General features: G+C 38.7%; 1 protein-coding gene across 1 annotated transcript in view; it reads right to left on the minus strand.

Annotated features, from left to right (window-relative positions):
* Positions 1-3,242: 3,242 nt before the first annotated feature.
* Positions 3,243-16,385, minus strand: part of LOC138319171 (uncharacterized) — a 110,225-nt gene continuing 97,082 nt past the window's right edge. The window contains exons 12-13 of the mRNA XM_069262116.1: positions 12,345-12,434; positions 3,243-3,557 (exon numbers count right to left, since the gene is read on the minus strand). Of these exons, the coding sequence (XP_069118217.1) occupies positions 3,498-3,557; positions 12,345-12,434 (150 nt within the window). The 3' untranslated portion in view covers positions 3,243-3,497. The remainder of the gene's footprint in view (positions 3,558-12,344; positions 12,435-16,385) is intronic.

Raw genomic sequence — 16,385 nt, forward strand, 5'->3', positions numbered from 1 at the left:
GCGTTGTTTTCCCTAACTAATCATTCAGGTAAAGAGGAAATACTACCGAGATACATGATACATCATGAACTATTATCGTAACTGTTTTTTTGCTGAATACTTTGGTATTCATACACTGTATATTGTTTAGTTTTTGTCTATACATGTATTTGTACACACCCTTTGTTCTTGCATTGTCTTTGCGTATAATTTAAAAACTTCGCAGTGACAGTATACAAGAAACTACATAAAACTTAAAGACGTAAAGGCATCCGATGTAAACAATAGGAAAATCACACTGATCTATGAGCTACAGAAATACGTGAATACATGATAGACAGGATCACTGAGGGTTTTTAGCTGATAGCGTTAGTACAGTTCTACATGTCAGTTCACTAATAATTTCTCCACATATTTAACACACATTAACGATTGAAAAGGTACTTAGAATATATCTTAACAACAATAGCACAAATGATCATATGCAAACAAATTATAAAAGCAAATCAGTTGATAACAGGAGGGCCAAGAGATATCGTGACGTTTACCATTGGATTTACAAATCGGTCAATTTAACATGTTGGTCCAATATCTTTAGCGCTTCATGTTGAATTAACAGATGTCCAGTTGGCATTCATACTCCCCTAATTGTCAACTGAATGCAATTTAATGAATATATTTTCATTTGATAACACTTGTATGATAACATCCCAAGATATTTGTATCTATAAAGAAAAAAAATCAATATAGTCAAGGACGAAACAGCCATTTTCTGTGATTGATGGCACAAAAATTATGACATCACATAAAAATAACCTAATAACAGATCATGCACCCCTAAATGTCAAATGCGCCTGGTAGGTATACATATTAGGGTTGCAGTGAAAAAGTAAATATATGTATATGAATGCTATAAAGCACCGTGGTAGTCAAATAATTTCAAGATAGCCAAATATTCATTATTTTGTAATCTTATCTGTCTCAAAAATGAGCATTAATAAATACAATCCTATGTTAAAAATGATTATCAAAATATCTATATCGAACAAAATATTTGATAATTGTATGTCTACATGGTAACGAACTTCAAGTTGTCGATTACCGCGTTTTCCCATTGGTGCATTATGCACAACAAGAGTAAAGAGAGAGATACATGTAGTACTAATAAAATTCCAGACAGGTTCATTAAGTATTAAGCTCACATGTTGAATTTGAACCATAACAACAAGTCCATCTATTAGAATCAAGAAAGATGACTTTATAAACATCAAATTTAAAAAAGATCCTTAATTCTCTCTGGTAAATATATGTAGCGGTATCGAAATAAATCGATTTCAGTACTTTCAGAGAAATAACAGAAATTAAAGACGGACGGATGACGAGCAATGGGGGGAAGGCTATTTTCATAGCTCGCCAGCCATTTGCTGATGGTGGGTTAAAAAGATCAATTCAATAAAAGTATTTTGACGGGGTATCCATTGGAGTTGCATGAATGCGTAAATAACGACTACATATACAATGATGTAATAGTCAGGTTTTGTAACTTTGGATGTGACCGTTACCCATATAGTTCTAAGTGTGACCGATATCACTTTCATAATTTCTAATTAAGCACCGTCTATGTTTCTCCACTAGCAGATATAATGAAGGATATATTTTTTTTCGACAGTCATATATTATATATTAGTAAACGGGACGGTTTTGTGACAGCAACATTTATTTATTTACAACTTTTAACAGTTTATTGAATAAAATGTGACCGATATCCCTGCTGTCGAAAAATATTGTGTCGAGGTGTTTGCATTATCTGAGCTAGTTTGACGATATTTGATAGCTTCACAGAGTCTCTAACAATACACTGTCTTTGACGCACGATAGGTTTAGAAGATGCATTGCTTTTATGTCATAATTTCAGCCGATTTTCATCTTGAAGCGGGCGTTTTTTCATTGTTTTTGTGTGCCCGATATCACTTCCGATGACGTAGGTTGTCCCCATTGAAGATGTCGAGTCCACAATTTGTAGACTTACCATATAAATTCCCTCTGGAAAGACCTGTAGTGTGTATATATGTAAACAAGGGCCCAATGGGCGGGCCCAATGGGCCCGAATCGCTCACCTGCAATCTGGTAATCAAACATGGTTCATGCTTAACAAATAGAGTAAATAAGAATTTATATCATCCCTAAGCACATTAGAGACCTCTTTGCCTCTTGGTTATTAAAAAGAAGTCGTTTAAAGATTTTAGCCTATTTGACCCCTGTGACCTTGAATAAAGGTCAAGGTCATTCTTTTGAACAAAGTTGGTAGCCCTCTATCCCAGCATGCCACAGGCCCAATATCAGGTCTCTAGCCCTCTTGGTTATTAAGAAGAAGTCTTTTAAAGATTTTAGCCTATTTGACGTAGGTTGTCCCCATTGATCTTGTGAGCGGTACGGTAGATATGAAGAAGGGTCATTATGTTTGTTTTAGAAAACAAGAGGCCCAGAGGGCCTGTATCGCTCACCTGGTTTGTAATGCCAAGTAATGTTCTTAATACAGGTTCATTGTTTCTTTTCTGAAGGAATTCGAATATTAACCTCTAATTTTCCTATTGGGCCCCATCCCTCATGCCCCGGGGGGTCAGAGCCAAAATTTATACAAGTTCTCTTCCCCTTTCCCCATGGATGTTTGTGGCCAAATTTGGTCACAATCCATGCAGCACTCTAGGACAAGTAGCGATTTCTAGGATTTACCTCTATTTCCCCTATTGGGCCCCACCCCTCCTGTTTGTGGCCAAATTTGGTCACAATCCATGCAGCACTCTCGGACAAGTAACGATTTATAGGATTTACCTCTTTTTCCCCTATTGGGCCCCGACCCTCCTACCCCCGGGGGGTCAGAGCCAAAATTAATACAAGTTCTGTTCCCTTTCCCCCATGGATGTTTGTGGCTAAATTTGGTTACAATCCATGGAGAACTCTACGACCAGTAGCGATTTAAAGGAAATGTTGGCGGATGGACGGATGACGGATGCCACGCCATGATATAAGCTCACCGGCCTGAGCTAAAAATGATATATAAATGCATGTATACGCTTAAAATAATTGGTGATTTTCAGAGGCAGTGCTCCACTATGACACATAGGGACCATTTCGTACGTAGTTGAAAGGTATAGTAGGCCGAGTACATACATATTCGTTCCAACTTTACATGCATTCTAATTCCTATGTATGCCATAGGTATCAAACATGTTTCCAGTGAGAATCAAAACCAGAGACAAATATTTATTTTTTATAAATATTTTATTAACATCTGAAACTTCACGTTGTTCAATTGTGATGGAGAAACAATATGCATATATACAGTATAACTGTCAACACTGTCTCTTGTCTTATCCAGATCCCTGTCTATACCGCCGTTATTGTACAGTATTTCCTTGATGTGAAGTCTGGACCCCTGGCTATACCAGCATGCTGCTCATGGTGACATACAGTTACGAAAAGTTTCACTGTACATGAAATGTTTTTGATAGCATTCATTATGCTGTTAACTCCTCAATTGGTGGCACTAAATGTTCTGGAAGCTTCTGAAGTTCATGCTGCAAAGAAAACAATCAAAGTACTCAAAGTACTGCAAATGCAATGCAGCAGAAACAGAAACAAGAGGCCCAGAGGGCCTGTATCGCTCACCTGGTTTGTAATGCCAAGTAATGTTCTTAATACAGGTTCATTGTTTCTTTTCTGAAGGAATTCAAATATTAACCTCTAATTGTCCTATTGGGCCCCATCCCTCCTGCCCCGGAGGGGTCGGAGCCAAAATTTATACAAGTTCTGTTCCCCTTCTCCCAAAGATGTTTGTGGCCAAATTTGGTTACTATCCATGCAGAACTCTAGGACAAGTAGCGATTTATAGGATTTACCACTATTTTCCCTATTGGTCCCCGCCCCTCCTGCCCCCGGGAGGCAGAGCCAAAATCTATACAAGTTGTGTTCCCCTTCTCCCAAGGATGATTTTGACCAAATTTGGTTAAGATCCATGCAGAACTCTAGGACAAGTAGTGATTTATAGGATTTATCTCTAATCCCACTATTGGGCCCCACTCCTGCCCTCCGGGGGTCAGAGCCCAAGATTTTTACAAGTTCTGTTCCCCTTTCCCCAAGGATGTTTGTGGCCAAATTTAGTTACTATCCATGCAGACCTCTAGGACAAGTAGCAATTTATAGGATTTACCTCTATTTTCCCTATTTGGCCCCGCCCCTCCTTCCCCCAGGGGGTTAAAATTTATACAAGTTCTCTTCCCCTTTTCCCAAAGATGTTTGTGGCCAATTTGGTTACAATCCATGCAGAACACTAGGACAAGTAGCGATTTATAGGATTTACCTCTACTTCACCGATTGGGCCTCGTCCCTCCTGCCCCTGGGGGGTCTGAGCCAAAATCTATACAAGTTCTGTTCCCCTTCTCCCAAAGATGTTTGTGGCCAACTTTGGTTACTATCCATGCAGAACTCTAGGACAAGTAGCGATTTATAGGATTTACCTCTATTTTTCCTATTGGGCCCTGCCCCTCCTGCCCCTGGGGGGTCAAATCCAAATTTTATACAAGTTCTCTTCCCCTTCTCCCAAAGATGTTTGTGGCCAAATTTGGTCACAACCAATGCAAAACTCTAGGACAAGTAGCAATTTATGGGATTTACCTCTACTTCCCCTATTGGGCCCCGCCCCTCCTGCCCCCAGGGGGTCAGAGCCAAAATTTATACAAGTTCTGTTCCCCTTCTCCCAAAGATGTTTGTGGCAAAATTTCGTTACTATCCATGCAGAACTCTAGGACAAGTAGCGATTTATAGGATTTACCTCTAATCCCACTATTTGGGCCCCCCCCTCCAGCCCTCGGGGGGTCAGAGCACAAAATTTATACAAGTTCTGTTCCCCTTTCCCCATGGATGTTTGTGGCAAAATTTGGTTACTATCCATGCAGAACTCTAGGACAAGTAGAGATTTATAGGATTTACCTCTATTTTCCCTATTGGTCCCCGCCCTTCCTGTCCCCGGGAGGCAGAGCCAAAATTTATACAAGTTCTCTTCCCCTTCTCCCAAAGATGTTTGTGGCCAAATTTGGTTACAATCCATGCAGAACTCTAGGACAAGTAGCAATTTATAGAAATAACCTCTATTTCCCCTATTGGGCCCTGCCCCTCCTGCCTGCGGGTAGTCAGAGCCAAAATTTATTCAAGTTCTCTTTCCCTTCTCCCAAAGATGTTTGTGGCCAAATTTGGTCACAATCCATGCAGAACTCTATGACTAGTAGCGATTTAATGGAAATGTTGACGGACAGATGGACGGACGACGGATGCCGCGCCATGACATTTTTATTCTAAAAATAGAATAATTTCAAATGAATTTCCAAAATCAGAATATAAAAATGTAATGATTTTTATCACATCAAGCTGTTAGGCAGATATGTCCTATCAATCAGATAACCGATACTGTATTTCTTAGAAAACAAAGCTTAATTCAAGGCTTTGTGAATCTATCAGCAAGCAAATGTCTTATGGTCGACTTTGATATCAATTATTTCAAGAATATTCAACTGATCACAGAAAATACATATCTGTTTTGTTTGACATTCTTCTTAATTAAAATTCCTACATCAAATAAATGATTTCAAAATAGAAAAAGCAAAAGTCTTATATTCACTTACAAGAGGCCCAGTGGGCCTGTATTGCTCACCTGTTTTTGTAAGTAATTATCACAGCCTCTTACAATTATAACAAGAGACCCATTGGCCTTAACAGTCACCTGATATTTTATGGAAATTAGTTATATCATTTATTAGCCAACTGATGTCTTTTGTTCACGATATAGAAACACACATGTACATCTAATAGGTATACATGTATATACAAAATTTCATTAAGCTTGGTACATATTAACTAACACTAAATGCATCCATTATTGAATTGGTAGTACAGTTGAACTTGCTTGATACAAACTCGGATAAATTGACAACCCCGCTTAATATGCAGTACTTTGCCAGTCCCTGCCGAATTCCTTCTTTATCTTTGTTGAACGAACTCGGAAAATTTGAATTCAGAAAAATCGAAAAAATTGGATAATACGAAGTAAACTTTTGGTCTGAATGACAAAAAACATACATAAAATGTTCGTATAACTCAAATTGAGATTTTTTGGACAACGAGATCGCCAAAAATGCCAATTTCTTTTTCATAAATATGCTGTAAAACCACACTACAAAAGCTGCTTACAACTACAAAAACATGGAAAAACTGTTTAATGTTTAGCAATGAATCTAAGTTCTATTGTACAACAATGTATCAACAATCATTAGCGATAATCAATTGTAAAGCTGCAGTTCATGTTCATTACTTACATAAACATTACCCCGATTTACTGTCGTGTCGGTCTAACCGTTGACAAAATAAATGATGTAATACCTCGGTATGTTGAGCGACAGTATTATCAACTGGTTGAGTGGTTCTGTCAATTGTCTGGAGGGGAGGAGTTTAGATAGCCTACCCGACGTCAGGCGATAGAACGAGTGGGCAGAGTTTTTATCTGACAATGTTCTAGACTTTGAAATGCAATATGGCTGCACCTGTGTCAGATCTTATGCTAACGGGGTACTGACGGACGGTAACCTTCGTCATTAATTACTTGATCTTCATTATAAACAAAGGATTATCTTTTTTCATGAGATTAGTAAACAAGAGATCCCAGAGGGATCTTGGCGCCCACCTAAGATTGATCTATGTCTGACAATTGACAGATGGATCTTTTCTCTACTTTTCTCTACTTTTCAAACTTTTAAAACAGACCACTGAAGTACTTTCTTATAAATAGTTGTAACAAACTTAAACTAGTAAAATTCAAGATGGCGGTCTGGCGGCCATCTTGTTGACCGATCGGTCCCAAAATGCAATATGCGCAACTAGGGCACTAGGGGAACCTACATAAGAAATTTGAGAACAATCCCTTCAGTACTTTCTGAGAAATAGCGATAACAAACTTTTACCGCCAGGCAGCCATCTTGTTAAACGATCGGTCCAAAAATGCAATATGCACAACTAGAGTCCTAGGGTAACCTACAGATGAAATTTTAGAATGATCCCTTCAGTGCTTTCTGAGAAATAGCGATAACAAACTTATACTATCAAAATCCAAGATGGCTGCCTGGCGGCCATCTTGTTGACTGATCGGTCCCAAAATGCAATACACACAACTAGGGCCAAAGGGGAACCTACATATAAAATTTGAGAACAATCCCTTCAGTACTTTCTGAGAAATAGTGATAACAAACTTTAACTATCAAAATCCAAGATGGCTGCCTGGCGGCCATCTTGTTAACCGATCGGTCCCAAAATGCAATATGCACAACTAGAGTCCTAGGGTAACCTACAGATGAAATTTGAGAAAGATCCCTTCAGTACTTTCTGAGAAACAACCATAACAAACTTATACGATCAAAATCCAAGATGGCTGCCTGGCGGCCATCTTGTTGACCGATCTGTCCCAAAATGCAATACGCACAACTAGGGCCCAAGAGGTACCTACATATAAAATTTGAGAACAATTCCTTTAGTACTTTCTGAGAAATAGTGATAACAAACTTTAACTATCAAAATCCAAGATGGCTGCCTGGCGGCCATCTTGTAAACCAATCCGTCCCAAAATGCAATATGCACAACTACAGTCCTAGGGTAATCTACATATGAAATTTGAGAAAGATCCCTTCAGTACTTTCTGAGAAATAGCGAAAACAAGAATTGTTAACGGCCGGACGGTCGGACGGACGGTAGGAGCGGACGGATGGAAGGACGGACCACGGACAAAATGCGATTTGAATAGACCATCATCAATCAACTGATGTTACAAGAGGAGGTTGTCACAAGATTATAAAGAATGTGACGGCACGCGGGACATTTGACCCAGTTGCCTGTTTATCGGAACCCAAGCAAAATTACCAACGAAGTCTTAAGTTTATAGAATAAACAGAAATAAAATAATGACCCGTTTATTGGAGAGGGATGTTCGTACGCCGCAAACAGTTCGATCGGCCATTTGGGAATTTAGAGGCAATTTGCTGCATTTCCACGTAAGGCTTAACGATAACAGAGTTAGATATATCTACAAGCATACCCTGTTTGTCCTTGAATGTTTGAAAAACGGCACATTCTGTAAGAAATCCATTAACAGCCGATGAATTAAAAGTGCTTTGAAATTTAAGAAGTTGATTGATAAAGAAACAAACAGAGGTAAACTTGCCGCGAGGCGGGCCTCACGGAAACCATTACGTTGTTCTCGAAGTAGCCTAGCTACGTTTGTGACACACATTCCCTACCGTGAATTATGCTAGCGATGACGCAAAAAGTTATCCAGTCTATCCCAGCTGAAACACGGACAGCAGTTCATGAAAGCCGCATTATCGCATTTAATGCCAGAGCTTTCTTTGAAGAAACGTCTGTTGTAAAAACTGCGGGTAATAGAAAGTATGGACATATACTGCAGTTCTTATGAATACGGTAATACCCGATGAGTTCAGGATAGATCTAGTTCTTTTGAGTACGGTAATACCCGATGAGTTCAGGATAGATCTATCACACGTGGGTCAGACATATCACACGATATAAGCCACGCCCACCAACCAATCAACTCGCGTTTAGCATTATATTGTAACCCAGAATGCAATAGTATTGTGCAAGTTGCGTGGCGAGTACATCACTGTCATCGTCAATGGTTAGACCGACACGACAGTAAATGGCGTAATGATACAAAACAGGTGCGCTCGGCTGCCTTTCACCTGCATAGTGTGGTCACTCAAGCGAACTAATCTCTAACCACCTGGCAGTAATGCAATCACAACTTGGAGCTGTACATGATTCTGTTTTTATAGTGCGATACTACAGTTATTTAGGTGTGAACATTGTTAGTGCTTTGAACTTTTTACTTGGCAAAATAGACTGTACAATGTTCAATAACCACCATCATTTAATCATGAGTTGTCATGCACAAATTTGCTTTCTACATAACTTCCTATGAACACATGTGTCTCAGTTTTTTAGCCCACCATCATCAGATGGTGGGCTATTCAAATCGCCTTTCGTCCGTGGTCCGTCCGTCCTTCCGTCCATTAACAATTCTTGTTACCGCTACTTCTCAGAAAGTACTTAAGGGATCTTTCTCAAATTTCATATGTAGGTTGCCCTAGGGCCCTAGTTGTGCATATTGCAATTTTGGACCGATCAGACAACAAGATGGCCACCAGGCCGCCATCTTGGATTTTGACAATTGAAGTTTGTTACCGCTATTTCTCCGAAAGTTACCAAGGGATCTGTCTCAAATTTCGTGTGCAGGTTCCCCTAGGTCCCTAGTTGTGCACATTGCATTTTGGGACCGATCGGCCAACAAGATGGCCGCCAGGCAGCCATCTTGGATTTTGATAGTTAAAGTTTGTTACCGCTATTTCTCAGAAAGTAATGAAGGGATATGTCTCAAATTTCATGTGCATGTTCCCCTAGAGGTTTTGTTGTGCATACAGCATTTTCGGACTGATCGGTGAACAAGATGGCTGACAGGCCGCCATCTTGGATTTTGATAGTTGAAATTTGTTACCGCTATTTCTTAGAAAGTACTGAAAGGATCTGTCTCAAATTGTAATTGTAGGTTCCTCTAGGTCCCTAGTTGTGCATATTGCATATTGGGACCGATTGGTGGACAAGATGGCCGACAGGCAGCCATCTTGGATTTTGGTAATTGAAGTTTTATTACCACTATTTCTCAGAAAGTATTGAAATAATCTGTCTCAAATTTCATGTGCAGGTTCCCCTAGGTCCCTAGTTGTGCATATTGCATTTTCAGACCATTCGGTGGAAAAGATGGCCGATAGGCCGCCCTCTTGGAATTTGATTATTGAAGTTTGTTACTGCTATTTCTCTGAAAGTACTGGAACGATCTGTCTCAAATTTCCCCTGGGACCTTAGTTGTGCATATATATTGCATTTTGGGGCCAATTGCTGAACAAGATGGCCAACAGGTAGCCATCTTGGATTTTGATAATTGAAGTTTGTTACTGCCATATATCTCATTAAGTAATGAAAGGATCTTTCTCATATTTTATATGAAGTTTGTAGTAAAAGTTTGAAAAGCAGAGAAAAGATCCATCTTTCCATTGTCAGACGTAGATCATTCTTTGGTGGGTGCCAATATCCCTCTGGGATCTCTTGTTAAGTTATGTCTGTTATTTACATGTGCTTGAAAAAAATTTTGTGACTGCAGTTGATGAATCAATATTTTGAATTTTTTTGGTTTTATTTCTATGGTGCAGCGTCCGTCGTCTGTCTGTCCGGCTGTCCAGCGTCAACTTTCCCATTTTAACAACTTCTCCTGCAAAACTTGGAGACCTAGAGTCCTGAAATTTGACTTATAGCATGCAGGGATGAAGGGCTACCAAGTTTGTTCAAATGAATGACCTTGACCTTCATTAAAGATCACAGGGGTCAAATAGGTGAAAATCTTTAACAGACTTCTATATAACCAAGAGGCCTAGAGTTCTGAAATTGGGCCTGTGACATGCTTGGATGAACAACTACCAAGTTTGTTCAAATAAATGACTTTGACCTTCATTCAAGGTCACAGGGGTCAAATAGGCTGAAATATCTTGTTACGACTTCTGTTTCATAACCAAGAGGCCTAGAGACCCGATATTTGACATGTAACATGCTGGGATGAAGGACTACCAAGTTTGTTCAGATGAATGACTTTGACTTTCATTGAAGATCACAAGGGTCAAAAAGGCTTAAATCTTTAAATGACTTCTTCTTAATAACCAAGAGGGCTAGAGACCTGATATTGGGCATGTGGCATGCTGGGATAGTGGGCTACCAATTTAAAACACAAGTTTGTTCAAATGAATGACCTTGACCTTCATTCAAGGTCACAGGGGTCAAAAAGGCAATTTTTTTTAAACGATGTCTTCTTAATAACCATACAGCCTAGGCATCTGATATTGGGCATGAGGCATGCTGGGATCAAGGGCTACCAAGTTTGTTCAAATGAATGACCTTGACTTTCATTCAAGGTCACAGGGGTCAAAAAGGCTAAAATCTTTAAACAACTTCTTCTTAATAACCAAGACGCCTAGGGACCTGATATTGGGCCTGTGACATGCTGGGATCAAGGGCTACCAAGTTTGTTCAAATGAATGACCTTGACCTTCATTCAAGGTCACAGGGGTCAAGTAGGCTGAAATATCTTGTTAAGACTTCTGTTTCATAACCAAGAGGCCTAGAGACCCGATATTTGGCATGTAACATGCTGGGATGCAGGACTACCAAGCTTGTTCAAATGAATGACCTTAACTTTCATTCAAGGTCACAGGGGTCAAAAAGGCTAAAATATTTAAACAACTTTTTCTTAATAACCAAGACGCCTAGGGACCTGATATTGGGCCTGTGACATGCTGGGATCAAGGGCTACCAAGTTTATTCAAATGAATGACCTTGACCTTCAATCAAGGTCACAGGGGTCAAGTAGGCTGAAATATCTTGTTAAGACTTCTGTTTCATAACCAAGAGGCCTAGAGACCCGATATTTGGCATGTAACATGCTGGGATGAAGGACTACCAAGCTTGTTCATATGAATGACCTTGACTTTCATTCAAGGTCACAGGGGTCAAAAAGGCTAAAATCTTTAAACAACTTCTTCTTAATAACAAAGAGGCCTAGGGACTTGATATTAGGCCTGTGACATGCTGGGATCAAGGGCTACCAAGTTTGTTCAAATGAATGACCTTGACCTTCATTCAAGGTCAAAGGGGTCAAAAAGGCTATAAACTTTAAACGACTTCTCCTTAATAACCAAGAGGGCTAGAGACCTGATATTGGGCATGTGGCATGCTGGAATAAATGACAACCAAGTTTGTTCAAATAACTGACCTTGACCTTCATTCAAGGTCAAAGGGGTCACATAGGTGAAAATCTTTAAATAACTTCTATTTAATAACCAAGAGGCAAAGAGGCCTCTAATGTGCTTAGGGATGATATAAATTCTTATTTACTCTATTTGTTAAGTATGAACCATGTATGATTTCCAGATTGCAGGTGAGCGATTCGGGCCCATTGGGCCCTTGTACAATTTTGCGACCACCATTGATGATTTTGATGTCTTTCTTGCTCACATTGTTTTACTTTACGGAATAAGATGATCTATTACCAAGTAAAGAGATTGTTAGTAGACTTAATAAGTAGAACGCGCTTAATTTGAACACTCTGATAACTGAAAAGTTTTATCTCAGTCCCAACCGAGTTCCACTGTACTTATAACGTCAGAGTTATAAAGGTGTATGGGCTTCAGTAAATGGTTCAACATTACCTTGGTAACTTTCATAGCCACACCTACAGGGATATTTCGTTCTATGTACTCAAGAAATGTGTTTGCTGTGGATCCTGTTAACTTCTCCAACTGAAAAATAAACCATTTAATATACAGGAATATATTGTTTGTACTGGCCTCTTTGAAACATGTGTCTCATAAAGAAACATCACAGTAGAAGTTAAGTCTTTTACCACTAGCTTACTCTACCTATCAAATGAACTCCCTACAAATTCACACTTACTCTAGCTATCAAATGAACTCCCTACCAACTCACACTTAATGTACCTATCAAATGAACTCCCTACAAATTCACACTTACTCTAGCTATCAAATGAACTCCCTACCAACTCACACTTACTCTACCTATCAAATGAACTCTATACCAACTCACACTTACTCTACCTATCAAATAAACTCCCTACCAACTCACATTTACTCTAGCTATCAAATGAACTCCCTACCAACTCACACTAATTCTACATATCAAATGAACTCCCTATCAACTAACATTAATTCTACATATCAAATGAACTCCCTACCAACTCACACTAATTCTACATATCAAATGAACTTCCTACCAACTCATACTTACTCTACCTATCAAATGAACTCTATACCAACTCATACTTACTCTACCTATCAAATGAACTCCCTACCAACTCACACTAATTCTACATATCAAATGAACTCCCTATCAATTAACATTAATTCTACATATCAAATGAACTCCCTACCAACTCAAACTTACTTTACATATCAAATGAACTCCCTACCAACTCACACTTACTCTACCTATCAAATGAACTCTATACCAACTCAAACTTACTCTACCTATCAAATGAACTCCCTACCATATCACACTTACTCTACCTATCAAATGAACTCCCTACCAACTCACACTTAATCTACCTATCAAATGAACTCCCTACCAACTCACACTTACTCTACCTATCAAATGAACTCCCTACCAACTCATACTTACTCTACCCTATCAAATAAACTCTACTACCATACATCTACCTATCAAATAAACTCCCTACCAACTCTCACTTACTCTACCTATCAAATGAACTCCCTACGAACTCACACTTAATCTACCTATCAAATGAACTCCCTACCAACTCACACTTACTCTACCTATCAAATGAACTCCCTACCAACTCATACTTACTCTACATATCAAAGGAACTTCCTACCAACTCATACTTACTCTACCTATCAAATGAACTCCCTACCAACTCTCACTTACTCTACCTATCAAATAAACTCCCTACCAACTCACATTTACTCTAGCTATCAAATGAACTCCCTACCAACTCACACTTACTCTACCTATCAAATGAACTCTATACCAACTCACACTTACTCTACCTATCAAATGAACTACCTATAATCTCATACTTACCCCACATATCAAATGAACTCCCTACCAACTCACACTAATTCTACATATCAAATGAACTCCCTACCAACTCACACTTACTCTACCTATCAAATGAACTCCCTACCAACTCAAACTTACTCTACCTATCAAATGAACTCCCTATCAACTAACATTAATTCTACATATCAAATGAACTCCCTACCAACTCACACTAATTCTACATATTAAATGAACTTCCTACCAACTCACGTTTACTCTTGCTATCAAATGAACTCCCTACCAACTCATACTTACTCTACCTATCAAATGAACTCCCTATCAACTAACATTAATTCTACATATCAAATGAACTCCCTACCAACTCACACTAATTCTACATATTAAATGAACTTCCTACCAACTCACATTTACTCTTGCTATCAAATGAACTCCCTACCAACTCATACTTACTCTACCTATCAAATGAACTCCCTACCAACTCATACTTACTCTACCTATCAAATGAACTCCCCACCAACTCACATTTACTCTAGCTATCAAATGAACTCCCTACCAACTCATACTTACTCTACCTATCAAATGAACTCCCTACCAACTCACACTTATCTACCTATCAAATGAACTCCCTACCAACTCTCACTTACTCTACCTATCAAATAAACTCCCTACCAACTCACATTTACTCTAGCTATCAAATGAACTCCCTACCAACTCACACTTACTCTACCTATCAAATGAACTCTATACCAACTCACACTTACTCTACCTATCAAATGAACTACCTATAATCTCATACTTACCCCACATATCAAATGAACTCCCTACCAACTCACACTTATTCTACATATCAAATGAACTCCCTACCAACTCACACTTACTCTACCTATCAAATGAACTCCCTACCAACTCAAACTTACTCTACCTATCAAATGAACTCCCTATCAACTAACATTAATTCTACATATCAAATGAACTCCCTACCAACTCACACTAATTCTACATATTAAATGAACTTCCTACCAACTCACATTTACTCTTGCTATCAAATGAACTCCCTACCAACTCATACTTACTCTACCTATCAAATGAACTCCCTATCAACTAACATTAATTCTACATATCAAATGAACTCCCTACCAACTCACACTAATTCTACATATTAAATGAACTTCCTACCAACTCACATTTACTCTTGCTATCAAATGAACTCCCTACCAACTCATACTTACTCTACCTATCAAATGAACTCCCTACCAACTCATACTTACTCTACATATCAAATGAACTTCCTACCAACTCACATTTACTCTAGCTATCAAATGAACTCCCTACCAACTCATACTTACTCTACCTATCAAATGAACTCCCTACCAACTCACACTTATCTACCTATCAAATGAACTCCCTACCAACTCACATTTACTCTTACATATCAAATGAACTCCCTACCAACTCAAACTTACTCTACCTATCAAATAAACTCCCTACCAACTCACACTTACTCTACCTATCAAATGAACTCCCTACCAACTCACACTTACTCTACCTATCAAATGAACTCCCTACCAACTCATACTTACTCTACATATCAAATGAACTTCCTACCAACTCATACTTACTCTACCTATGAAATGAACTCCCTACCAAATCTCACTTACTCTACATATCAAATGAAATTCCTACCAACTCATACTTACTCTACCTATCAAATGAACTCCCTACCAACTCTCACTTACTCTACCTATCAAATAAACTCCCTACCAACTCACATTTACTCTAGCTATCAAATGAACTCCCTACCACCTCACACTTACTCTACCTATCAAATGAACTACCTATAAGCTCATACTTACCCCACATATCAAATGAACTCCCTACCAACTCACACTAATTCTACATATCAAATGAACTCCCTACCAACTCACACTTACTCTACCTATCAAATGAACTCCCTACCAACTCAAACTTACTCTACCTATCAAATGAACTCCCTACCAACTCACACTTACTCTACATATCAAATGAACTCCCTATCAACTAACATTAATTCTACATATCAAATGAACTCCCTACCAACTCAAACTTACTCTACCTATCAAATGAACTCCCTATCAACTAACATTAATTCTACATATCAAATGAACTCCCTACCAACTCACACTTACTCTACCTATCAAATGAACTCTATACCAACTCACACTTACTCTACCTATCAAATAAACTCCCTACCAACTCACATTTACTCTAGCTATCAAATGAACTCCATACCAACTCACACTAATTCTACATATCAAATGAACTCCCTACCAACTCACACTAATTCTACATATCAAATGAACTCCCTACCAACTCATACTTACTCTACCTATCAAATGAACTTCCTACCAACTCACATCAATTCTACATATCAAATGAACTCCCTACCAACTCACACCAATTCTACATATCAAATGAACTTCCTACCAACTCACACTTACTCTACCTATCAAATGAACTCTATACCAACTCATACTTACTCTACCTATCAAATGAACTTCCTACCAACTCACACTAATTCTACATATCAAATGAACTCCCTATCAATTAACATTAATTCTACATATCAAATGAACTCCCTACCAACTCAAACTTACTCTACCTATCAAATGAACTTC

The sequence above is a fragment of the Argopecten irradians genome, chromosome 3 (assembly GCF_041381155.1).
Source record: "Argopecten irradians isolate NY chromosome 3, Ai_NY, whole genome shotgun sequence".
Taxonomy (NCBI): domain Eukaryota; kingdom Metazoa; phylum Mollusca; class Bivalvia; order Pectinida; family Pectinidae; genus Argopecten; species Argopecten irradians.